The sequence below is a fragment of the Mustela nigripes genome, chromosome 18, assembly GCF_022355385.1.
Source record: "Mustela nigripes isolate SB6536 chromosome 18, MUSNIG.SB6536, whole genome shotgun sequence".
Classification (NCBI taxonomy): Eukaryota; Metazoa; Chordata; class Mammalia; order Carnivora; family Mustelidae; genus Mustela; species Mustela nigripes.
In genome coordinates, this window is record NC_081574.1 from 7216380 (window position 1) to 7242371 (window position 25992).

Below are 25992 nucleotides of genomic sequence, written 5' to 3' on the forward strand. Positions count from 1 at the left end.
GGCAAGATTTCATTTCTTTTGATGGCTGCATAGTATTCCATTGTGTATATATACCACATCTTCTTAATCCATTCATCTGTTGATGGACATCTAGGTTCTTTCCATAGTTTGGCTATTGTGGACATTGCTGCTATAAACATTCGGGTGCATGTGCCCCTTTGGATCACTACATTTGTATCTTTAGGGTAAATACCCAATAGTGCAATTGCTGGGTCATAGGGCAGTTCTATTTTCAACATTTTGAGGAACCTCCATGCTGTTTTCCAGAGTGGCTGCACCAGCTTGCATTCCCACCAACAGTGTAGGAGGGTTCCCCTTTCTCCGCATCCTCGCCAGCATCTGTCATTTCCTGACTTGTTGATTTTAGCCATTCTGACTGGTGTGAGGTGATATCTCATTGTGGTTTTGATTTGTATTTCCCTGATGCCGAGTGATATGGAGCACTTTTTCATGTGTCTGTTCGCCATCTGGATGTCTTCTTTGCAGAAATGTCTGTTCATGTCTTCTGCCCATTTCTTGATTGGATTATTTGTTCTTTGGGTGTTGAGTTTGCTAAGTTCTTTATAGATTCTGGACACTAGTCCTTTATCTGATATGTCGTTTGCAAATATCTTCTCCCATTCTGTCAGTTGTCTTTTGATTTTGTTAACTGTTTCCTTTGCTGTGCAAAAGCTTTTGATCTTGATGAAATCCCAGTAGTTCATTTTTTCCCTTGCTTCCCTTGCCTTTTGCGTTGTTCCTAGGAAGATATTGCTGCGGCAGAGGTCGAAGAGGTTGCTGCCCGTGTTCTCCTCAAGGATTTTGATGGATTCCTTTCGTACATTGAGGTCCTTCATCCATTTTGAGTCTATTTTTGTGTGTGGTGTAAGGAAATGGTCCAATTTCATTTTTCTGCATGTGGCTGTCCAATTTTCCCAGCACCATTTATTGAAAAGGCTGTCTTTTTTCCATTGGACATTCTTTCCTGCTTTGTCGAAGATTAGTTGACCATAGATTTGAGGGTCTATTTCTGGGCTCTCTATTCTGTTCCATTGATCTATGTGTCTGTTTTTGTGCCAGTACCATGTTGTCTTGATGATGACAGCTTTGTAATAGAGCTTGAAGTCCGGAATTGTGATGCCACCAACGTTGGCTTTCTTTTTCAATATCCCTTTGGCTATTCGAGGTCTTTTCTGGTTCCATATGAATTTTAGAATTATTTGTTCCATTTCTTTGAAAAAGATGGATGGTACTTTGATAGGAATTGCATTAAATGTGTAGATTGCTTTAGGTAGCATAGACATTTTCACAATATAAAATGGTTATATTGTTTTTAGTGTTCAGATCATGAAAAAAGATCATCTTGGACCAGTAGATGCCCTTGTAGAAAAAATTACATTTTTATTTGCTCTTTTTTTTTTAAGATTTATATATTTATTTTAGAGGGAGGGGGGATGAGGGGGGAAGAGGGAGAGAGAGAATCTCAAGCAGACTCTGGGCTGAGCTCAGAGCCCACCCTGGGGCTCAGTCTCGTGACCCTGAGAGCATGACCTGAGCTGAAACCTAGAGTTGGACTCTTAACCTACTGAGCTACCTAGGTGTGCCTTTATTTGCTATTCCCAAGAAAAAATAAAGAGATCAGTTTGGAACAAATAATCTTAGTGGTCCTATTTACTAATACCTGGAGTGTGTATGTCTATATATGTGTGTGTACACATGTGCACACGCATACACACACACACCCCTAACTGGCTCAGATAGGGCTAATTCAGAGCTGTGGGGTAGTCTTAGTCCTCAAGTCCTCAAGAAGCTAGTGGTCATATCTATTAAATGGCAACTGTGTGCAAATCATACTAGGCTGGGGGAAAAGTGAAGGTACTAGAAAGTGAAAAACAGACACCATCCCTGCATTCATGTATCATTTAAGGACACTGTTGTCCATAGAATGAAAGTCCCCAGAGACTGTGTAGTTTATAATGGAGGCTTTGGGCTATTTTTGCTTTAATGGCATGTGTGGAAACGATGACGCCACAGCCTGGGAAACTTTGACAAGCTTCCCTAGTCAGAAATGGAGTGGGTATGCTCTGCCCTTTCCCAGAGTCTACAGAGTATGCCAGGAATTCCTAAATTGAGCCTAATGAGTTATTTAGAGAAAAATGGACATGAAGAAACAGTCAAGGAATAGAGAAAAGCAAGAAGGCAAGAGTTAAACCTTACATGTGGTATAGCATAAGTGTGTGAATAGGAGTTAACTTAAGAATAAAACATCTTCAAGTCTGGAAAATTTTCTAAACATATTTTGCTATGTCAGTCATCAAAATACAGAGATGCAAGTACAGTGACTACATATGTGAGTAACGTTCTAGATCTCAAGTTATGGAATTAAAGATATATATCTATATGTATATATATATTCTCTTCTAGAGCGCGAAATGAATTGCTTATATTGTGTGGCTATATTGGGGCACTATTGGCTATCAGAAGACAGTACCAAAGCATCGTTCCAGCACTTTATGAATACACAAGGTAAAACCAATTTCGCTTCTGTTTCGAACTTAGGGAAATTCCTTTCACTGAGATAGTCTCTAAGTACATCCTAGAAGGCCTCCGGTACATATTGTATGCATCCTCTGGTTCATTAGCAGGCTCTTTATAATAAAGCAGTGATAAAAATCTATGAATTAGAAGTGAATTAGGATGTAAATGATAGAAATTCTAATTCTAGCTTAAACACATGGGGTTTATTGGTCTTGTGTCAAGATTCTTGGGATCAGCTTCCAGGGCTGTTAGAGCTATGCACGAAGTCGATCCAGGACGGAATTCTTCCCTTGTTTTGACGCTGACCTCCTCAGCTCCCCTCCATTTGCCAGAGGAACCCACCACAACAGTTCTGTATTCTAAGCAGGAAGCAGAGAAGAGTGACAAGGCAGGGACCCTAAAGCATGAGGCCATCGGACTCGGTAAGGAGAGGCTCACTTGGGTTAGATGCCTCCCTTTGGTGAGAACCATGGAACCCTGTTTTTAGAAGAAACAGAGCAACTGGGTATTTCAGCTTTCCGATCTCTAGAGTAAGAAAAAGCAAAGAGGATTTGTGAACAGTGGGTGACTCGCTGCTTTAGAGTTGGGCCTAGCAGTCCTGCCAGACTCCTCTATCTTCTACCCGCTTTGCTGAACTTCAGCCATTGTGCCTAAAACTTGTTATCCTCAGAAAGAAAATCCAGAGCGCCTTTGCAGAAAACATCCCTTCCAGTTGACTAGTTTGCTCCATGGCAGAGTAGCTAACTCTGAAAAATGCTGAGCATCTGTGGGTAAGAGCAGTTTTTCTGAGTGCTCCTCACACGGGGCCGACTTTCCCAGAGAGCTTCCTCTTCGCTCCTTTCCCTCTCTTCCTCCAAGGCCACGTATGGGACTCAGGCTGCCACCTGGAGCAGACTGAGGGACAGTGGGGAGTGACACTGCGGGGAAACTCGGGGAAAAACCTGTATCTGTGCAGGCGGCAGACCCAAATCTGAAAGCAGTTTTTAACAATATTTAAATATCTGATGGGAGCAATAGGATGTACCGCATGGAATGAAAGTATTTGGTGAAATGTGTCCCATTTACATGTGACTTGGGTAATGAAAGTAGAGACGGGGACATGGTCCCTTGAAATAGAATCAGAAATAAAAGGAGGCTTTTACACGTGAGGCAGGAGAGACTCGGGAGAATGCATCTGAGCCTGCCAGTGTAAAACGAGAAAGTCAGAGGACCCTCCTGGGACGGAACTTCTTACTACGCTGGCTATGGTGTCTGCCTGGCTCTGGTGTCTGCCGTCTCGTCTCAGGCCCTGGCCCTGGCCCCGGCCCCTCGTACTGAGCCCCCAGGGCGTTTCTGGCTCTCTGCTCCCTCCCGTGCTCCGCTTCCCGGCTCCGTCCCGGCTCAGTCTCCGGGTCCCCCTCACTCTGTTTTCCCCTCAGTTTTCTCTCCGTGGAGCCCTCAACATTTCTGTGGCCGCACCCATCGCCTCCGCGGTGGTTTTCACACTCAGGCCTCACGCGCGTGGCTGGCCAGAGTCTGACCTCCGCTCCGTGGGCTCCACACGAAAACCTCGTCCTCCTCAAATCGGCTGCTTCTCTGTGTTCTCTCTTTCTTTGGATTGGGTCATCCTATTTCTGCCACCCAGAATCACACGATCAGGGTTCTGATTAAGTGTTCTTCCGACTGCCATAGTTAGGGTCTGGCCTAACTCCCTCCTGCCCCAGCCCTGCGTCTGGTCCCCTGATCTCTGCACCTCTGTTCTTCTGCTCCATCCCCTTCCTGCTGTGGCTTCAGCCTCCGGCAGCACCACCCTTCCTTCCTCCCTTCCTTCCTCGGTTCCCTCCGGACCCCCCACTGTCCATCACAGAGCTTCCAGATCCTTAGTCTTACACTAAAGGTCTGCAGCCTTCTCTGTCCTCCACTCTGGCCAAACTGAATTACTCGTGGCCCCGTAACGTGTGGAAGCTTTCCCCGGTGGTCTCTCAGCGTCCCTCCACTGCTTGCCTTGGTTTTTCTCCTCATTCTCTGCCACTGCTTTGTTTATAGCAGATCACCCAAATGACTGCACAGATGAAGTCCTATCAAGTGCAGATTTGTAGACAGGGAAGCCAGAGTGTTTAAGGAATTCATTTTGGATCTAGCCACATTGTCAGTAAAAATTTTAAGTTCAACCATTTGGGATTAAAGAACATGATAAGCTACTAGTCAATTTGAGATAATATTTCTACAGTGTTAGACATGCGTGTGTATGGGGGGAGAGTTTTACCTTCTTCCTCACCAGGCCTTATCATGCCCCAGCGGAAGGATTACAATTAGCCGGAATAACCCGAAAATGCACGTTACAGAATGGCTTCCTTAACCCTTACTTCCTCTCTAAGGTCTTGTGTTCTGTCTCTATCTCCCAAACAGCTTTTACTTTTAAATTTCCGCTAGTTCCTTGGAAAACCCACTGAGTTCAAAACTTGTTAAAGAAACTAGGACTAGTAATTATTTATCTAAGGCTTTCTAATTAATCCTAATCATGTCTCTTTTCCAGTTTTCTCTACAGAGACGTGATGGATCCCTGATGTCCCTGTTCTGCGGCTTTTTCTCACACACGTCTGTCTTTAAAGAACCGCAGTCCTCATGTCCATTCCTTCCCACCAAGTTGACATTCTTCTCTTGCTGTTCCCCCACTTGCTTTCTTACTCCTCTAATATTCACTTTGAATTCGGACGTGCGCGGTGCCACACAGCAGCCGTGAGGGACCAGTACACGACGTCGCTTGGCTCGTCTCTCCTTTCTCCACAGTTCGTTTGTTCCTTCCTTTGTTTACCCACTTGTTGCTAGTTTTACATTTTGCTTTTCAAGTTTGTATTTAAATCTCGTTAACCTTCAGTGTAATATTAGTTTCAGGTGTACCGTGTAATGATTCAGCATTTCCGTACATCACCCCGTGCTCCTCACGACCAGTGTCCCCCACCCCACCCCACCCCCATTTCACCCATCCCCCCCAAAGCCTCCCTTGTGGTTCGTTCGTTCATCTGCTCACTTGACCGTCATCCAGCTGGCACTTACCGGACATCTTTGACTTCAGGGCACTTAAAGGCCAGACATACAAGTAAATGCTCACACGAGCTCACACATGCACACCTTCGTGTATACACACGTATTTTTGAGCAGTCGTTGTTAAATCTGAAATTGCAGTTATTTAAAGCACATTTGCTTTTTTGATATCTTAGTCTTGGGTGCCCGATGTTAATTTCTGTTTCATATGTTTCAGTCAGCTGTTAAAGCGTCGGGCGGTGTCAGTGCCTTTAAAAATTGAGCACCTTTCGGAGGAGTTGGACGCGTGGAGAGCTTGCACACAGTCCGTCAGCCGGTGAGTGCAGCTGATGAAAAATTGGAAGGCGGAGGTATTACTTAATATTATAGACAAACTTGGTGAAAATGTGGATTGACTATTAATCTTAGCCAAATAATGCATCTTGGTTTGTTCAGCGTATATTCGGTGATAGTTTACAATCCCATTCTTTCTGTCTTGTCAAAGTCTTTCACTTCACTACAAATCAAGTCTAAGTTGCCATCATTTCTAAAGGGGGACCAAATAGTCCTTACAGACTGTTTCTGATTTAAACCTTAATAATTCTATGGTTCTACAAAAATGAAAATGTAATATCTGTTGAAAATATAGATCATCGGAAGAGTCTGCCTATACACCCCCTTCTGATTCACAAAAAATGGTTTATGCAACTTTACTAAAGAGACTAGAACAAGAACCACTCAGAGGAATTGTTGGACCAGATTACGTGACTGGATCAAACCTGCCCAGTCATTCTGATATCCACATCTCTTGTCTTACGGGATTAAAAATCCAGGTACAGCCTAATGTAAGGCATAAATTGCTCGTTTCCATTGTTTTCATGTGTTTCATTATTTTTAAAAATGTGGTCTTAAAATAAGCATAATCTGAATAAGAGGCGGTACCTATGAAGAGGACTGATGCCTTAGTGAGAAGATACACCCTTAATGCTCGACAGTTAGCTTCAATGGACTCTCCTCCAAATACAGTCAGAGAGATGGTTGTTGTATTATTATCGTGAAAGCAATTCATTTAACAGGTGTACTGAGTGACAAATGTTTAAAAGGTACATGTAGATCATATCCTTTTTTTTTTTTTGTAGATCCTATCCTTAGGGAAATTAAATAAAGGAGACAAAGCCAGTCAACACAGTTATAAATGATCATATCGTAATAGATTAAAATTAACTTTATAGTCTCCATTTGTATTTTATAAACACAAGAAATTAAGAACTGGCATATGTATATTATTGATATACATACTCTTATATTGGCTTACTGAATTTTTCAGCAATTACAAATTATTGGGATCAATCCTGAGGGATGGCTAATCCCTAAGGAAGGTCCCTAGTGTACAATCAGAAATAATGATGGGGAGTGACACCTCCCAGTGCCCCATTTCTAGGGCAAGTGGAGACGCCTTCATGGGCTCAGAGCCAGGCCAGGTGGAGTGTCCACATGGAACAAGCAGCCGCGTCCACACAGACTGCAATTGCAGCTACAGTACAGACACAAAAACACCACTTCCCAGAAAAACGTTCACATTTTACACAGTGGGTTCTTTATTTCTAATGGAATGTGACTTATTACATTTCTATTACTGATAGGCCAGGCCAGTGGGGACAGTCCAAAAAGCAGACAGGACATTTAGTTGTGTGCATGCTTTTTTATCCACTTATGTTCAGAGATAAGCAAAGCAGTAAATTCAGTAACTGATAATTAAGAGCAAAAACATCATGCAATTTGTAGAATATATCTTCTTCCTACTCACTGTCCTCCCCATGCCATTCCCAGTCCTTCCTTCGTATACCCGAAGCACCGTCCTGTTCGCTTCTCCCCTTCCATCTGCAGTAGCCGAATGATCTCGCAGAGAGGCTGCCTTACCTCTCTGCACCCAGACTTGCAGCAGGAGAGAACCTGCTCATTATCATCTAGCACTAATATAAAGGGGGTGCTTCCCTCCCAGGATCTTTGTCTTTGGACAGAAATCACTGTTCTGGTTCTAACTGTGAAATGTGACTTGTCCTTGAGTAGGAAGCAGTCTACTTCACATGACGGGTTTTCCAACGTCTACACATGATTTAGTGATTTGAAGTCGTGAGAAAAAATCTGCTCACTCTAGAAAAGAATTAAGAACATTAGTTTTTAGTCCATTTTGTATTTTTGAAATCATGCTTTTCTTTCTGAGAGCTGGGAGAAATAGATTAAAAGGTTTTTTTGCATTCGGTTCTTTAGAACTACCCTTGACAAAGTACCTGAGGTAACTGAATCATAAATACACTTTTACATCATAACCATTGACATGATTTTAAATTGTGTATACACAGCAGCATGTTTTTTATCTTCTGGAGAGGAGTTTCAGGGCTTCTGGCTTAAATAGTTTCCCCAGCTGTATTGATGTAGGCTATATGAGTGAAGTAGCGAAGTGTATTTAAGTCTATTTAAGCATATATACTTTTATAAAATGTTAACTTGTTTTAGTTAATGGATTAGCAATACCTTTGTCATTGGTAGCACTACTGTCTTCAGAGAATTCTGATTATAAAACCAAATTCTATTTTGAAAGACATCCGGGCATAATATTAAGATATTTAAAATTTTTTCTATATTTTGGAGTAGTTCAAAAAGTCTAACTTTTCTTGTATTTTAAAATTTTCTATTAGCATTGTCTGAATACTGCCAATGTTTTTTCTTTTTAAGGGATTCTGTTTCTGGAATTTTATAAGCACATTGCAAATTTATAATCCCATCTTTTCTTTCCTCAATTCTGTGTACAGGGCCCTGTATATTTCCTTGAAGATGGGAAATCCACTATCTCACTGAATGATGCTTTGATGTGGGCAAAGGTGAACCCATTCTCACCGTTAGGGACTGGAATACGACTCAACCCATTTTGACAGAAAGTTTTTCTCCTTGTTTAATTTTTTTTTTTAAGACCTTTTGTGAGTTAGTATTACTTTAGCCTTTGTTGTCCGAGAGCCAAAGGTTGAGGGGAGCGGGGATGGTGGGGAATGAGAGTTGACTTTATAAATTAACTTCAAATAATAAAATATTTATATGATTTCACGGAAAAATAGATGTGTCCTTTATAAAATAGAATAGCCATATTAGGGAGAAAGATAATATTTAAATTATAAAAGGCTGAAGTATATAAAAGAGCATATGTAAGTTTCATAAAGTTACCAAAGTTTCATAAAAGTACCAAAATATTATATTGTTGAAACATTGAAACATATTAAATAATGCAACACCCACAATAGTGCTTGACATAGAATAAGTACTTACTGAACATTGGAATGACTGAGTGTTTTGAGATATCAGAATGTAAGGTATGTATGACGGACCTTCAAGTTAACCAACACCCATACTGTCCTCCGTAAAATATATAGTAAACCAGTCGTTTCAGTTCATATTTAGTAAGTTTCCAGGAATGAGTTTGATATGTATCAATAAATGGATACACAGTCAAAATACTTCCGAGTTTTATTATTTTTTAAAGAAAGCATTACCAAGTCTTTTGAACTGAAAGTAAATGTCCAGTTATAAAGGAATAGGTTCTATAAGCATAGTAAAAATTGAGGAGTAAAAAACACAAATGCAGTTAAATCTGTATGAGAATTTACAGGTATGTATGATATTAGTTTTTATTACCATTTAATATTTACAGTAATTTCTAATTGATTTATATTAACTCTATAACATAATTTATTTGAAAAAATTAGCTTCAAGGAAATTTCTGTAAGTACATATTAGTTGAAATTTGGGGTATATTATAAACTCAAGTTTTTTTTTAAATATTAAAAGAACAAAACTATTAAAAAAAAAAAAAAAAGCCTGAGAAATGACTGCAAGTATTTCAGTTGCAGTAGAATTCTCACTCAGAGGTCTATGAAATTAATGCATTACTGGGAAGAACGGTACTTTGATACTCAGACTGTTTTACAGAATTTATAATATAGATGTTTTTGTCTTACTAAAGAGTGAGTTTCTATAATTAGAATAATTGTGGTTTTTATTATCTTTAAACTTGTTGCATTTAAAATTTTCTTTAGCAAGATTCTTAACACAGAAAACAATATATATTATGTATATATCTATTGCATTGATCAGCTCTAACTGTCAAAAAGATGTTACAGGCCTAAATTCTATTTTATAAAAAAATTTAATGAACATTACAGAAGAGAATGTATGCAGTGCATCAAAAGTATGAAATTTTTAAAATCCTTAGTGATAGGCATAACTCAGAATTTTTTAGATGAGGCAGATTTTTCATTAGCATGTATGTAGTAAAATCTTTTCATTCATATATAGCAGTTGAACTCCCACTATAATTCTCTTTATTTTTGTCTTAAAATAGATTAAGAAGCCTATATTTTGTGCTTTAACTGCTTTAAAAGATCCACTGACTGTAAGTTATACATATATAAATGATTGTTTCCTTCTTCATTTTAAATGAATGCAGGAAAATATTTTATGTATAAACTGAAAAATTCATATAACTCTTTAGCACATGAAGACAATAGAGTAACCCAATTTGTGTCTAAAATCTAAATTGGATTGATTCGAGTACAAATCTGTTATTTTGACTTCTACAGTGTTCTATACCTTATTACCAATTATAACTATGAATTCCTCATAGAACTGTGTCATTTGACCATGTCAGTTTGCATCTCTTGTGCCTTAATATGAAAAACAAAGCGATTTTTTAAATTTATAAAAGGTTTTCTATTGTTAAATTTCGTATGCATGAAACCCAAATAATATGAACTTATTTTACTACTAGAAGATGTCTATATTACTGATGTGTATAAATTATTTTCCAAGTTTAATTATGCTTTTATGAAAGAAGTCTCATTAGACAATGGTTTTAATAACACTGGAAAAATATTTTGCCTATAAAAATTACCGGATGGTTAACACAGTTGCAACATCAAAATGAGTTATATCTTGTGAAAATATGATTTTCATGTCAATCAAAATTTATATATATTTATTGTCTATATTTCCATGAAATCAGCCAGAGGTGTTCAGGAACATCATCGCAGTAAAGCAATGACTTTTATTTTGTGTCCTTTTAATAGGAACATTGACACTTTTTCAGTGTTAAGTCAAGAGGCATTCTGAATAGAGCAAAGCCTCACCAATTGTTTATAAAATTTAGCGTTTCTTATTTAGTGTAGCAGTCATACAGAAGATATCTTCATTGTCAACTCTTACTAAGTTTTTATTGTGCCATATCTTTGAAACATTTATTCCTAAATTAACTGATGAAAGAACTTTTATGCTAAATTTAAATACCTTAGGACTGTGCTTAATATGGCCTGTAGTTATCTAGATTTTTACGTATATAGGTATGAATTTCAATAAATACCGCATTAAAACCAGACATGACAGAGTTAGCTGCTAAGATGAGCATCAGTATTGTCCTCCAAACCAGCCCCGAGAGAACACTGTTTCTCCATAAAGGCTGGGTCTGAGTCATCAGAGATGTAAAGGGCTTGAGCTATCAAGTAAGTGACTGCCTTACTTGGAAGCCTAGAAAAATCACTTTGGACTGTCAGGAGGATTCCCCAAGAAAAACTGACTACAATAAACCCTAAACTAATGAATACTAACAGTGTATCCAGAGCCTTCCGTTCGTGATAAGGGTTCTGTGGATTGGAAACTCCTAGAGGAGGCGCTCTAGCTCCTAGAAAAGCTCCTTGCTTCCTTCTGCCACAGATCCCTGGTGAAGCAAATGGCCTTCCTCAGATATGCCGGTAGTGTTGGCCTCTCAGTACAACTCCTCTTCAGGAAGCTCTTGAAGCTGCCGCTTTGCCTTTGCCTGCTACCTTCATGTTCTCACGCACTCTGAAGTGAAACTTGTAAGACAACCTCATCTTTCCACAGCTCTCCAAAGGCCCCGCAGGAGTCCTGGGAACTTATCATAGTTAGGCCATGAGTGATTAGCTTTTTCAGGAGATTGAACATATGGTCAAGAGAAGAAAAAAGAAACTTTTAAAATGACTGTTTATCCAAATCTAATCCTTCTCTCTGGATCTTTTCCCCTGCCAAGGTTCAGAAGACTTGTTCCTATAACCCTTATATTTTATGGGTTGAAAGTTATTCTCCTAATCTTCTACTTTAGATTTGTCCCATTAGAACGCAAGATTCACAGATAAATAACCTATAGCTGGTAAGATATGCATTTAAAGTGTACCCTTTACCTCAGATAAACTGGTTTCTAAACACGCTCCCAAGAAGTAATCCTATTTCATTGGGGCTCTCTTTACTTCCTTTTACTAAATATCACCTGCCCCAAAATGTGAAATTAAACTGGGGAGTCTCTGGAGATAGAAATTCTAATAAAGCCAAGCCTTCGGAAATGCAGAACCACTGACAAGAGTTTAGCTGGAAATTGACAGGCATGTCATGGGATTCTGCATTCAAAACACTCCTGTTGGAAGTCGCCAAGGAGACTGTTAATGAGATAGCATAAAGGCATGAATAATTCCCATTGAAGAAAAATAATGTCTGCATGTGAATATAAAATTATAAGAATGTATGCAATATCATTGCTCTTTCAAGATAGCAGCTCTCTTTGGTTTCCTTCTACTGAAATTATGGGGAGTGGAAGCAACCAGTAGGAAATGTTTAATTGACCTGGATGATTTGCTAAACACCAGAACCAAATTCCAAGTGAAGCACAATTTTCCTTTCCCACCACTCACTATCAAAAGGGACACCTATTTTTTAAAAATGTTTCAGGCCAGGCTATTTATGAGGGTGAACAAGTTTCTCTGCGGGCCGGTGTGTAATAAGCACCATTCAGGATGAAGCCGCTTATAAATGCACGTGATGTGTGAATATATATCACGCAAAGTAGTAGCTCTTTTCATTTCTGAGGAAAATGTATTACAAAGTAGACTCACCATTCCTACAGGATTTATGAGAAATGACTTACTCGTCATGGTGAATTATGTTAAACTGTACCTTTAAAATTATTCTTGCTCATTCTGTGTTATTTGATTTTGTATTTTTAACAGTAACCACACGGGTGTTTAATAAATGGTTGTTGAATTGAAAACGCATGTTCTTCAGCCCAATTATGGATGAGATACCACTTTAATTTACTAATGTATCCAAGACTAGGTAATTCTATCCCCTTAGTGTGGCAGGAGATGGTGGCATCGCTTCTTCAACATCATTAGATGGGTACTTCTCAAGCTTACTTTTCCTCGTTTCTGATAGATTTCCTGGCAGATTCAAAAGAACATCTTCCAGCTTGCTTCACACGCGTTTCTTAAGTGGATTGCCACCAGCACCTGTATTTCCTGGAATATTTAAATAAACAACATTAAAATCAGTTTGTGGTTATTAGATATTTGCACAACGATCAGTGTTTCTAACACGTGACACATGCAGAATGCTGGGCAGCAGGCTGAGCGCAGGTTCGTCCAAATGCCTGGTAAACAGAATATTTAAAGCATGCGTGAGAGTAGCCATAAATTTAAAAATCTGAATGTCACCCACTTCCAAAAGTCATGAGCCACGCCTAAAATAGCCAGGGCTGATTTGGGTGTATCTGACACCGAATATGCCTGTTATTTTTGGACATTGCTTCAAAGCAGCTGAGGCAATGGTGCCATGATTTTCACAGTGCCGAGGTTTGGCAGACGCACGGAGTTCATCGTTGAGTTTCTGGAACTCGGCGCTGAAGCCTCCAAGCTGCCCAGACTCAGTTTGAACGAGAGGAGCCAGTGACACCTAAGAAATCTGCCCCCCTCAACCCCCCACTGGTCTCATATTTGCTAGATGTGAGGTTTAGGAAAACACATGGAAGAATTTAAGTGTTAAACAAAACAAAACAAAACAAAAAAAGCAATGACCAATCTAACAATTTTCACCACCTCTCAGATCATTAGAAGCTTCTCAGATGAATGGCCTGTGGTTTCAGTGTCGTGTGCACACAATCTGCGACGGTAAAGTGGGGCCCAGTTCCTGTGGTCTAGTTCTGCTTCTCCTTCCACCGACTTTCAAATTCTGTGCGCTGACCTGAGCTTACCACCCTACTCTTTTCTGAGAAACAACTGAAAAGGAGGAGAGTGGGGAGACGGGGTAACCCACAGGAGAGGGGAATGATGGGCATGAAGGGGGCACGTGATGTGGGGGGAACTGGGTGTTCTATGCAACTAGTGAACCACTGAACACCACTCCAAAAACGAACGATGTACTATATGCTGGCTAATTGAATTTAAATGTAAAAAAGAAACAACTGAAATGGAATCCCTTGAACGAATTTGGGAAGAAAATAAAGTTGAGCAAAACAGCTCTCATCCGTATAATTACCAAAGTCTGTTCGATTTGCTCATTACTTTCCATTCTGCCTAGATTAAGAGAATCCAGGTATCTGGAATAGGACTGAGAGACGTAAAAAGACAAAAGCCTGTTTCTTCTCATCCTGATCTGCCCTGAAAACCCCCATAGGCCCATCATCTAGTTTAAAAGGATAGAAAAAGACCACCGAAGTGAGAGGGACTCAGAAAAAAGAGAGCACAGAGCAATAGAACTGCCCTATGACCCAGCAATTGCCCTATTGGGTATTTACCCTAAAGATACAAACGTAGTGATCCAAAGGGGCACGTGTACTCGAATGTTTATAGCAGCAATGTCCACAATAGCCCAACTATGGAAAGAACCTAGATGTCCATCAACAGATGAATGGATCAAGAAGATGTGGTATATATACACAATGGAATACTATGCAGCCATCAAAAGAAATGAAATCTTGCCATTTGCGACAACATGGATGGAACTAGAGCGTATCATGCTTAGCGAAATAAGTCAAGCGGAGAAAGACAACTATCATATGATCTCCCTGATATGAGGAAGTGGTGATGCAACATGGGGGCTTAAGTGGGTAGGAGAAGAATCAATGAAACAAGATGGGATTGGGAGGGAGACAAACCATAAGTGACTCTTAATCTCACAAAACAAACTGAGGGTTGCTGGGGGGAGGGGGTTTGGGAGAAGGGGGTGGGATTATGGACATTGGGGAGGGTATGTGTTTTGGTGAGTGCTGTGAAGTGTGTAAACCTGGTGATTCACAGACCTGTACCCCTGGGGATAAAAATATATGTTTATAAAAAATTTTAAAAAAGTAAAAAAAAAAAAGAGCACAGAGCATAAAATGGGGGAGAAGTTATTCATAGCGGCTCAGACATGATTCAAATTGTAAAAGCAAGAGTCCACTCTACTAGGGGGTTCTGATCTGAAATAATGATAGCATTATTGTTCCAAAAAGTCCTATGTGACCTTGAAGTTTTTCTGAAAAGAGAACAGAAATGAGGAATGCTCTTTAGCAATTCAAGTCCCAGGAGGCATCATTTTCTCAAATACGGACCCTTTGCATCTGTTTCTCACACTGGAAGGAAGCCCTGCTGCAACTCTGTCCTGCCATTTCTCTGCAGGTCTCAAGCAAGTGGTCCTGTGCTTCCCCAGCCCCACCCAGGTCCAAGCAGCTGGAGGGGTTCACGAGCAAGTGAACCCAAAGCGCCCCGTGCAGGCTACCCCCCCGACCCCACACCGACTGGGCCTCAGCCTGCCGGGGCTTCCACTGCAGGCCTCCCTATGGGCAGGAGGTTGAGACAGGGTGAAGGAGAGGCTGTGGGCCCAGAATCTGAGGGTGAAACTATGGATACATTTTTTTTTTTCATAGAAACATCATTAACTCACTCTGTTGGGTTCTGTCGTGCTGAGTTCCATGCCTCGGGCATGTGAGGAGTTGGAGGTTTTCAGGGCCTGGCCTAATGTCTAGAAGTTAAGTGCGCCCCGAGAAACAGTAGCTCTAGCGGGCCGTTAGCTAGAGAGTGACATGTGATCAAATAGAGCTTGGAAAACACTCGATTGGCACCTCTGCTCTTTAATATTTACAATGACATTAGCATATAAAAGGCTCTGTGAAATCCTAAGTTGAAAGGAAGGAATCTGTTGACATGCTTTTCCAGACCTTATGTAAATAAAGACCTTTTTTTCTCCATGAAATCCCTTAGCATGGTAGAAAGCATCCCCTGTAGCAGATGTCCCCAAATATCTTCCATCAAAGGCCTGACAGCCAGTATTTCAGACTTCGTGGTAGGTTTTGTCAGATAAAAGATGGACCCTCAGTTAAATCTGAATTTCAGATAAACTGAATAATTTTTAATAAATATATGTCCTCAACATGTCCCCAGAATTATTAGTTGTATTGGTTCTGTCTTTCTGTATTCGCTAAGTCTAGAAACTTCTTTGTGGGCAATGCCAGCCCGTGACTGGGCTGTGACTTGGCTCTGCTGTTGGGCGAAATGTGCCGCAGACAAGGCATAAAGAACAGGCGTGGCCAGCTTCCAATACAACGTTATTTATGGACGTGGAAATTTGAATTTTATATAATGTTCTTGTGTCAGGAAATATCACTTTTCTTTTGGTATTTTTTTTTTCAGCCACAGAAGAATGTGAAAGCCATCCTTAACTTGCAGGCTGTGTAAAAACAGGCAGGATACTGACTTGGGCCTGTGGGCAGTGGTTTGCCATGCTGTCAATGCTTTCTGAACTACCAGAGTTTAAACAAGTGGCTTCTCATGATACAACCGCTGGGGAAATTAAGGCATGCATGTGTCCTTTGCTGCCTTGAGACGATCCGTCACCCCTGCTAGAGAACTGAGCTTTGAGCTCTGCTGATGAGCCCTGCCTGTTCCAGACTCACCTGTCTCTCAGAAATCATAGCAGAAATGATGGTGCTTAGCAGACCCCGGGGCCCTCCCATCCATCAAAAGCATAGCAGCCTAGCAACCCTACGCACAGTGGTAGACTGAAGGCCTAGACTGACGTTTTAACTACTTTTTGAAATGTAAAGGAACAAAGTAGAAACCGTCATTTAATTGGTTACAAGTTAAAAATAACAACTCACGTAAAACAGGAGCAACGCCTTCCCTCGAAATCATGGCCTTGTGCTTGCACCCAGAGACTTGGGGAGGAAGACGACTGAGAGTAAGTTCTCCCACTGTTGGTTTGACCTCAAACCATTCTAGAAAATATGAGTACAGAAACTCTTGGTTAGAAATTCACTACAGCCATGGCCAAAATAAGACACCACAGTTTACAAATTGGGCAAATTCTTTAGACGCCTCTTTAATCATCGTCCTAAGAGTGGTGTGGAGAGGGAGGTTATTAGACCTTTCCCCACATTGTCCACACCTATGAGCCACAAAATAGTTGCTTTAAAGACAATATATTTGTTTTCCTATTGGCTTCTTAATAAGTTTTTTTTAATAATATGTATACAGAAAAGTGGTCAAATCATGTGTTTGCAGTCTATCAAATTTTTGGAATGAATACACCTGGGGTGTATTATTAGTACAAATCCTCTGCTTATCCCTCCCATACAGCACCCTAAAAAGAGAACACTGTATTGACTTCTGTCATAACAGGTGAGATGATATTTTTATATTTCATATAACAAAATCATACAGGATTTATTTCATTTTTCAAAACTGTTTATACTATAAAAAGAGTGACTTAAAACTACTTCTATGTTTCCTACATTTCTCATTAAATCCATAACTATCACACTTGGGCATTAATTTCCCTGTGCTTCTAAAGATCACTTACCCCTCCTCTGTAGCCCTCAGCCTTCACTGAGGCTTGAAGAAGAGTCTAAGGTAATTTCTACTCATCAGTCAGACCCTGTTGGTGCTCTATACAGCTCTGATCAGTAACATTCTCAGACCTATAATTATCATAGTTAATTACTTTGAGCTTAAAATCAGGAGTCTCAAAAATCAAGACTTGTGAGAATAGAATATTGTTCAAGAATCTGAAGGGTTGAAGTGGTCCATAGCTAAAGAGAAATTGGTCAGAGAAAGACAAGAGAGATAGAGGTTAGCTTTGCACAAAGAGGGACATTCAAAGAGAAAAGTAAATAGTTGTGCTTTGCTCTAGAAATCCCAACTAGAGCCAATGAGAAGCAAAAATGGTGAGATCGACTAAAGGTAAGCAAATGTTAGGTATAAAGAATAATTGTATCTGATTTGTCGTATTAAAAAAATAACTTGACAAATAAAATGCTGAAGAGTGGTAGGGGGCTGGCCAGGAGCCATGAGTGTCATAGTGTTTTAGGGTCCTTAGAGAAAGTAAAGATATTAATTTCAGATTAGGATAAATTTACATGTAAAAATGTTTAGGGCGGCACTAAAAAGAGTAGAAATTTAAAATTTAACAAATTAGTAGGGATCAGGTGTGGGGGGAGTCTTTAAAAAAATTTAATCTGAAAGAAAAGACAGGTGAGACAAAAACAAGTAACAGAAAAAGAAAGCAAAGACCATGAAATAATACGATAGATGTGAATGCAAATGTAACAGTAGGCAGTTCTACTGAATTCATAACATTTAAAGTCACAGTCAATGAAATAACAAAGATCCATGCAACAGAACACTTCAAAGATGAATTGCAAGACTTGCTTTAGCAAGTGTCAGCACTTACTGTAAAGCAATAGTAACTAAGACTGTGGTGTTGCAGTCGCACAGGGGTAGACAAGACCAGCAAGTGACCAGAAACAGGCCATATATATATAAAGAAACCGGAAACATTTGAGACATGAGGGTGTTATGAACCAGTGAGAAAAGAACAAGATTGTTCAAGAAATGGTCTGCAACAGAACTTGTTCTCCATTTCATTTGCAGACAAATTCAGATCTTAAGAGACTAACTAACCCCTTACCAGATCTATGCTTCGCAAACATTTTTTTTTCATTTTATAGGTTCCTTTTTCACTCTTGTTTTCTTTTTTATGTGGAAGCCTTTTTGATAGAATCCCATGTTTGTTTTGCTTTTGTTTCTTGTGCTTCAGATGTCATCTCCAAAAAATCATCGCCAATGCCAGTGTTAAGCAAGTTTTTTCCTGTGTACTCTTCTAGTTGTTTTATGGCTTCAGATCTTGTGTTTAAGACCTGTTCTGGTCTTGTGCTGGGGTGTGAGGTAAGGGTCCAACCTCATTCTTCCTACAAGTGCATATCCAATTTTCTCAGCATGATTTGTTGAGATTATCTTTTCCCCATTGTGTGTTCTTGGCATCCTTATTGAAGATCAAGTGTCTGTAAATGCATGGATGTATTTCTGGACTTGCCATTTTGTTTCATTGGTCCATATGTTTTTATGTTAGTATCTTACTATTTTAATTACTATAGCTTTGTATTACAGTGTGAAATCAGGAAGCGTGATGCCTCCAGCTTTGTTCTTCTTTCTCAAATTGCTTTTGGCTTTTTGGGTTCTTTTTTGTTTCCATAGGAATTCAGGATTGTTTTTTCTATTTCTGTAAAGACTACCATTGAAATTTTGCAAGCTTGCTTTGAATCTATAGATCGATTTGGTAGTATAGACATTTTAACAAGATTAATTCTTCTAATCCATGAACATGGGATGTCTTTCCATTTATCTCTCTTCTTTTATTTTCTTCATCAATGTTTTATAATTTGTAATGTATAACTATGTAAAATGTAATATCCAAAACATATAAGGACTCATAAAATTCAATAGTGGACAAAACAAATAACCCAACTAAAAACTGGGTAAAGGACCTGAGTAGACATTTCTCAAAATAAGGAATACAGGAGCACTGCCTGTCTTGGTTAGTGGAGTGTGTGACTCCCGATCTTGGGGTTATGAGTTTGAGCCCCATGTTGAGTGTAGATCGTACTTAAAAAATACATTCTTTTGGGGCACCTGGGTGGCTCAGTGGGTTAAAGCTTCTACCTTCAGCTCGGGTCATGATCCCAGGGTCCTGGAATCAAGCCCCGCATCCGGCTCTCTGCTTGGCGGGGAGCCTGCTTCACCCCCACACCCACGCTCTGCCTGCTTCTGCCTACTTATGATCTCTGTCAAATAAATAAATAAAATCTTTTTAAAAAATACAGTCTTTTAAAAAACAAGATATACAAATGGCCAACAGATATTTAAAGAGGTACTCAACATCACTAATCATGATCAGTAATCAGGGAGATGCAGTCAAAACCACAGTAACATATCATCATACACCTGTTAGAATCACTATTATCAAAAAATACAAAATATAAAAAGTGTTGGTGAGAATTAGAAGAAAAGAGAACCCTTCTACACTGTTGGCAGAATGTAAATTTGTACAGCCATTATGGAAAATAGTATGAAGACCCAAAATTAAAAATAGAAATACTGTATGATCCAACAATACCATTTTTGGGTATATATCCAAAGGAAATGAAATCAGTATTTCAGAGAGGTATCTGTACCATGTTCATTGCAACATTATTCATAGTAGCCAAAGATATGGAAATGTCCAAAATGCATGAATGTATAAAGAAAACGCGGTATGAATGTGTATACAGACACACACACGCACACACAAAATGGAATATTAATCAGCCTTTATGCTAAACGAAATAAGCCAAACATGGAAAAGCAAATACTGCATGATTTCACTTCTAGGTGGACTCAAAAATAGAGTCGTAGGAGCAGAGAGTAGAATGGTAACATCCAGGAATTGGGGGGAAGGGGACCTGGGGAGAAGCTGGTCAAAGGTATGCAAGATGGGTAAATTCTGCAGGTCAAATATACAGCATAGTGAGTACAGTTAATAGTGTATCGTGTACTTGAAATGTCCTAAAGTGTTGATCCTAAGCATACTCACCATACCAAGCAAACAAAGAGAAAAAGAAAAAAGAAGGAAACAAAGAAAAAAAGAAAAAAGAAGAAAACAAAGAAACAAAAAAAATGACAATCATGTGAGATGATGGATATGTTTGATTGAAGTGATTATACAAGTATATGTACATCAAAACATGAAGTTGTATACCTTAAATATATATACTTTCTATTTGTCAATTATAACTCAATAAAGTTGAAAAAAATCTTAAAAGTGAAAGGCTAATATAGCAACAATTTTATAGATATGTCTCCTGAGGCAAGGGAAATAAAAATAAACTATTGGGACTGCATAAAAATAAAAAGTTTCTGCACAGTGAAGGAAACAATCAATAAAACTAAAAGGCAATCTGTGGAATGGGAGAAGATATTTGCAAATGACATATGTGATAAATGGTCAGTATCCAAAAAATATAAAGAACTTATACAACCCAACACCCCCAAAAAAAATCCAATTTAAAAATAGGCAGAAGACATAAACAGACATTTCTTCAAAGAAGACATCCAGATGGTCAACAGATACACGAAAAGATGCTCAACATCACTCATCATCAGGGAAATGCAAATCAAAATTACAATGAGATACCACTTCACACCTGTCAGAATCACTAAAATCAACAACACAAGAAAGAAGTGTTGGTGACCATGTGGAGAAAAAGACACCCTCAATGCCTGTCGGTGGGAAATCAAACTCATGCAGCCACTGCGGAAAATAATATGGAGCTTCCTTAAAAACAGAACCACCCAACAATCCAGTAATAATGCTATTGTGTATTTACCAGAAGAATACAAAAACACTAATTCAAAGAGATTAATATACTTCTGTGTTTATTGCAGCATTATTTACTCTAGCTAAACTATGGAAGCAGCCCAGGTGTCCATTGATAAATGAATAAAGAAGAGGTAGTATGTGTGTGTACGTAAATAATGGAATTTTACTCAACCGTAGAAATGAATGAAATCTTGCCATTTACAACAATGTAGATGGAGCTAGAGAGTACAATGCCAAGCCAAATAAATCAGGGAAAGACAAATACCGTATGATTTCCCTCACATGTGGACTTTGAGAAACAAAACAGATGAGCAAAGGAAAAAATGGAGCAGCAAACCAATAAACAGACTGTTAACTCTGGAGAACAAACTCAAGGCAGGTGGATGGGGGGGATGGGCGCAGTAGGTGATGGGGATGAAGGTGTGCACTTGTGATGAGCACTGGGCGACACGTGGAGGTGTTGAATGACTATATTGTACACCTGAAACGAAGACAACACTGTATGCTAACTTTACTGGAATTGAAAATTTAAAAAAAAGAAAAGGGAAAAGCTAAATAAACTTCAGGAAATTTAAATTATAGGAGAATTTTTTTTTTATAACCCCATGATGCCAACAGTATTAACCATGAAGTTTGTATTTTTCATTTCTGCCGTAACAAATTTCCATAAATTTGGTGACTTACAAACAACAGCCATTTTTATCTCAGAGTATAGAAATCTGAGAGCTCCTTTTTAGAGTCTCACCGGGCTGAAGTCAAGGTGTTGGCAGGGTGGCATTCCTTCTGGAAGCCCTGGGGATGAATCCTCTCTCATGCTTATTCGGGTTTTTGGCAGAATGTGATTCCTCTCATCTCGAGATTCAAAGTCGCTATCTGGTTGCTGGCTGTCCCCGAGGTTGTTCTTCACTCGTTGAGGCCACGCCCCTACCTTCCTGTGGTCTCTGCATGGCTCCAGCAACAAGAGAAGGTTGAAGCCCTCTCACACTTCAGATCACTCCTATTTCCTCTTCTGCCTCATCACTCAATTCCACTTGGAGAAAGATCTCTGCTTTTAAGTGCTCCTGGGATTAGACTGGACCCACTGAGTAACCCAGCATTAACTCCCTACTTCAAGGTCTGCAGCTTCTGCAAAGCCTCTTTTGCCCTGTTATGCTACATATTCACAGGTGCCGGGTCCTCGGGCATGAACAAGAATGGGAACCCCATTCTGCCTACTACAAAGATGGGTACAATCTAAATTAAGAAATAAACATGAATGAAATTAAGAAGAACATAAATTGTGTACATGAACTGTTTTTTTTTTTTTTTTTAACATCAAGGATATTATAAACAAAGGTGACACAACAGTGGTCACTCTCAGAGGGAACTATGGAGAATCCAGTCAGAAGGACACCGGCAGAATGTGAAGGTATTGATAACGTGTCACGTCATAGAGCATAAAGGAGGGATACAGAAATGTTTAACCATTGTCGTCTTTAAATTGTACATACACATTATATGCATGCATATAGGATGAAAGTCACAGCAAAATTTCAATGTTTAAGAGACATACACAAGAATATGAACATAAAATTCCACAACAGGATTAATAACCTCAATTCTTTCTCTACTTACAAATTCATGAGTGGAACCAGAAGTGAGAGCAAATCAAGGAAGAGAAACAAAAAATGACAGGCAATGGCAGATGAACAAAGTAACGGAGAACGAAATGCAATATACCCAACTCACAGTTAAGGTGAAGTGAAAGTTACTGCTCTTCTTTCCTTCCAGGGACTAGAGAGAAAATGGCTCTTCAGAAAATTGGGGTTCAAAAGAGAGGAATCCTAATGACTACAGCTACCTTATTCCTTAATGGTTTGGATGCCACGGTCACAATGAAGTCACTACATGCTGGAATCAAGGACTAAAAAATTCCAGGACTTCCGGGACACGAGTGGTGTTAGAAAAGAAAGAGAGAGAGAGAGAAAGATAAAGTTTACTTGCCATCTATTGGGACTCTGATGGCAAATGCTCTGGATGCTTTGAGAATATTTCAGTGATACCTGTGGAAGGTTGCCGAGGATTACCCCAATCTGCCTTGCCTTACCCTACCCAATCTACGCATGGAAGCTACTACAGAAAGCATAACACTGACCATATGATAAAGAGCATCTAGAGTGAATCATGGTAGTCAGGCTTTTCCTGTAGTACTTATATCCTGATGAAGTCTTAAATATTCTCATCTTCTTTAGTAACTAATTTTATAATAATAAAATTATTATTTCAAGACACTATATGAACTTATTTCCCACAAAATTTTATGTGAACACTTTCACTAACATTTTTCTTCAAAGTATTAATATACTAGGTTAAGCTATGCTTGCATTAGAAAAATTATTACATAGGGGCGCCTGGGTGGCTCAGTAGGTTAAAGCCTCTGCCTTTGGCTCAGGTCATGATCTCAGGGTCCTGGGATCAGCCCGGCATTGGGTTCTCTGCTCAGCAGGGAGCCTGCTTCCCCCTTCTCTCTCTGCCTGCCTCTCTGCCTACTTGTGATCCCTGTCAAATAAATAAAATCTTAAAAAAAAGAAAAATTACATAAACCACTCCAATGATAATAAATCATTCCACTGCTAGCATAAGGTAGCTATTTTCCCTTTAAGCCAGCGACAGCAAAAGTGGAAATGAGACAGACAACAACCAGCTTTTCTTTCATCTGTACTCAAGTATAGCTTCATTAAGTTGGGAAGAACTCAACTATTTCCAAGGAAAACTTACTTGGATTCAATTTTCTGCTCAATTTTCTTTGCAACATTTGTAAAAGCAAGAGGAACTCTACTTTCAGTTCATTGCTGAGTATGTTGGGATTGCTTATCATTTCGGATAACCTGATGTTATTTTTAATTGACTTTGAAGCTGTAGACCGAGGAACCAGGGGCAAATGCATCTGGTAACTGTAGTCCGTGAAATTTACGAGGTCGTCCTGGATGCTTTTAATTCTGGAAACAAAAAATGAAGAACTGTTGACAAGCCACATTTTCGTAACGAGACTGATATGATCAAATTTTCATCTTAAACTGTATTGCTAGAAAAATTCCAAATGACTTACTCTCGATGTGTTAACAAGGTATAAACCTCTTGGATCAGGATTTCAGGTACTCCAGCTTTGCAATGAATTGTTCCATGGATTAGCTCTTTAGATAATTTAAATTTTTTTCTTGCCAGGAACTTTAATAGTAGAAAGAAAGTATTTTCATTATCAGAAGTTCTATACAAATCTCCAATTACAATGAATTCACTTTAATCCCCCTTTTGTCTCTTAACTAATTTTTTTGTGTTTAACATGTTAATTATTAAAAATTATTACTCTTCAGCAAGAAAACCAATTATTCTGTTCCATTCCAATTTGAAATGAGTATGCTCAGTTTCATAAGTGACACTTGACAAACTTTAATAACATTATTTTTAATTACAGAGAGATGAGCAGCCAACTCCAACACACAACCACACCCACACATTGTAGAATCTGAGAGGTCTTGAGCACACCTTTAAAGACACAAAATTCTTAACAAAGTGCGAGTGACTGCGAACTTACCTGCTCCAACAGTGCCCAGTTATTCAACTTGACTTTCAAAGAAGTTCCATTTTCAAAGGATGACAATTTAAGGTCCCAGGGATAATATATAGTGAATATTTCTGCAATCAGGAAACCATTTGAAAAATCCCTGATCCATAAGATAGCATTAAGGAAATGAAATAAAATGTAGTTACTTGAACAGTTGTAGTATTTTATAATCAATTAACACCGATTAAATGAATATTCCATACTGATGGGAAATAACTTATAAAATTACATTTTTGGATCAGTGCTCTGGGGAAGATTTTCTATGGAATAGAGTTTTGATAAGGTTAGATACACACCAGAGGCTTTGGCGTCCTTTTTATGAACCCATACTGTTAGTCTGTATTGAATCTGCCTTTTAACAAGATCCCTAGGTGATTCCTAGGCACATTGAAAATCTCAGGCACGTCTTTATTAAGAAATATTGAAATTAGTAAACCAGAGTCCTTGACTGCAAAAAATGTGATCGTCTTCCCGTTTGTGTTAGTTAGTTCGCATTCCCAGAGCAGATATGAGCTGCCTGTTAGGTGTGGGGTGGCTGACTGAAGGAGACAGACGCCATCCGGAGGGGAAACTGATCCCCTCGGGTGTTAGTTGATGTCCAGCGTCTCTAAAGAAAGAGGCTTGACTGTTGAAATGTTTTTGTGGACACCGAGGCGCTCTACATTAGCCCAAGTCTGAACTGTGATGATTGACTGAACGGGTAAATGGGAGGATGCGTCCTCGTGTGTGGTGTAGACCCGCTCCCCAGAGCAGCGGGTGTATTTGTGCGGGTGTGCGCTGCGCCGGCAGGGGTCTGGCTCGGAAACCTAGACTGGGCGGAGCAGGCAAGCTGAGTGGGGCGGCCCCTGAGCGGCGGCGGGGCAGGAGGGGCAAGGGGGTCGTCCGTGGGTCCCCGGGATGCTCAGGCCAGTGTAGGCGGCTCGCTCCTGCACCTGTTGACGTTCCTGGGGAAGAAAGTGAGATCCAGGCCCTGCAGCCAGCGCAGAACCGACCGAGACAGGCGGGAGCTCTTCGGTGGATGAGGATAGACCAGACATTTCTGAGGCTTCCCTCGGGTGGGAGCAGCTGGCTGTAGCGAAAATGACGGTGACTTGGGCAGGGCTGCCGCCGGCTGTATCAAAAACCCTCGTCCCAGGCCGGCGGCAGCCATGTCGCTTTCTGAGTTGCTATGGCAGCACCCGCGGCGGGGCGGGGCCTGCGGGGGCGGAGCCTCAGCGAGGCCGAGGGAACTTGGGGGTGGGGCGGGGCCTCGGTGCTGTGGGGCGGGGACTGTGGGTGGGCGGGGCTTCAGTGGGGTAGGCGGGGGCCAAGGGGGTCCCCCAGTTTGGGGAGCTAACGCTTGGGAATGGGGAACATGATCCCTGGCCTCA

General features: G+C 39.9%; 2 protein-coding genes across 7 annotated transcripts in view; one reads left to right on the plus strand and one right to left on the minus strand.

The window, feature by feature from the left end:
* Window positions 1-9088, plus strand: part of WDR17 (WD repeat domain 17) — a 104599-nt gene extending 95511 nt beyond the window's left edge. For 2 of the 6 annotated variants that reach the window (XM_059384474.1, XM_059384476.1), the window contains 4 exons: window positions 2404-2505; window positions 5759-5857; window positions 6170-6353; window positions 8334-9087. In XM_059384474.1, the coding sequence (XP_059240457.1) occupies window positions 2404-2505; window positions 5759-5857; window positions 6170-6353; window positions 8334-8453 (505 nt within the window). In that variant the 3' untranslated portion in view covers window positions 8454-9087. Of the gene's footprint in view, window positions 1-2403; window positions 2506-5758; window positions 5858-6169; window positions 6354-8333 lie in introns of those variants that run through there. The other 4 variants (XM_059384475.1, XM_059384478.1, XM_059384477.1 and 1 more) reach the window with 4 other exon arrangements.
* Window positions 9089-10835: 1747 nt separating this feature from the next.
* Window positions 10836-25772, minus strand: SPATA4 (spermatogenesis associated 4). Its single transcript, XM_059384135.1, is given in 7 exon segments — window positions 10836-12834; window positions 12837-12869; window positions 16484-16600; window positions 23776-23996; window positions 24107-24225; window positions 24593-24722; window positions 25555-25772. Coding segments are annotated over 7 exon segments (909 nt in total). The 3' UTR covers window positions 10836-12763.
* Between the last annotated feature and the right edge of the window lie 220 nt (window positions 25773-25992).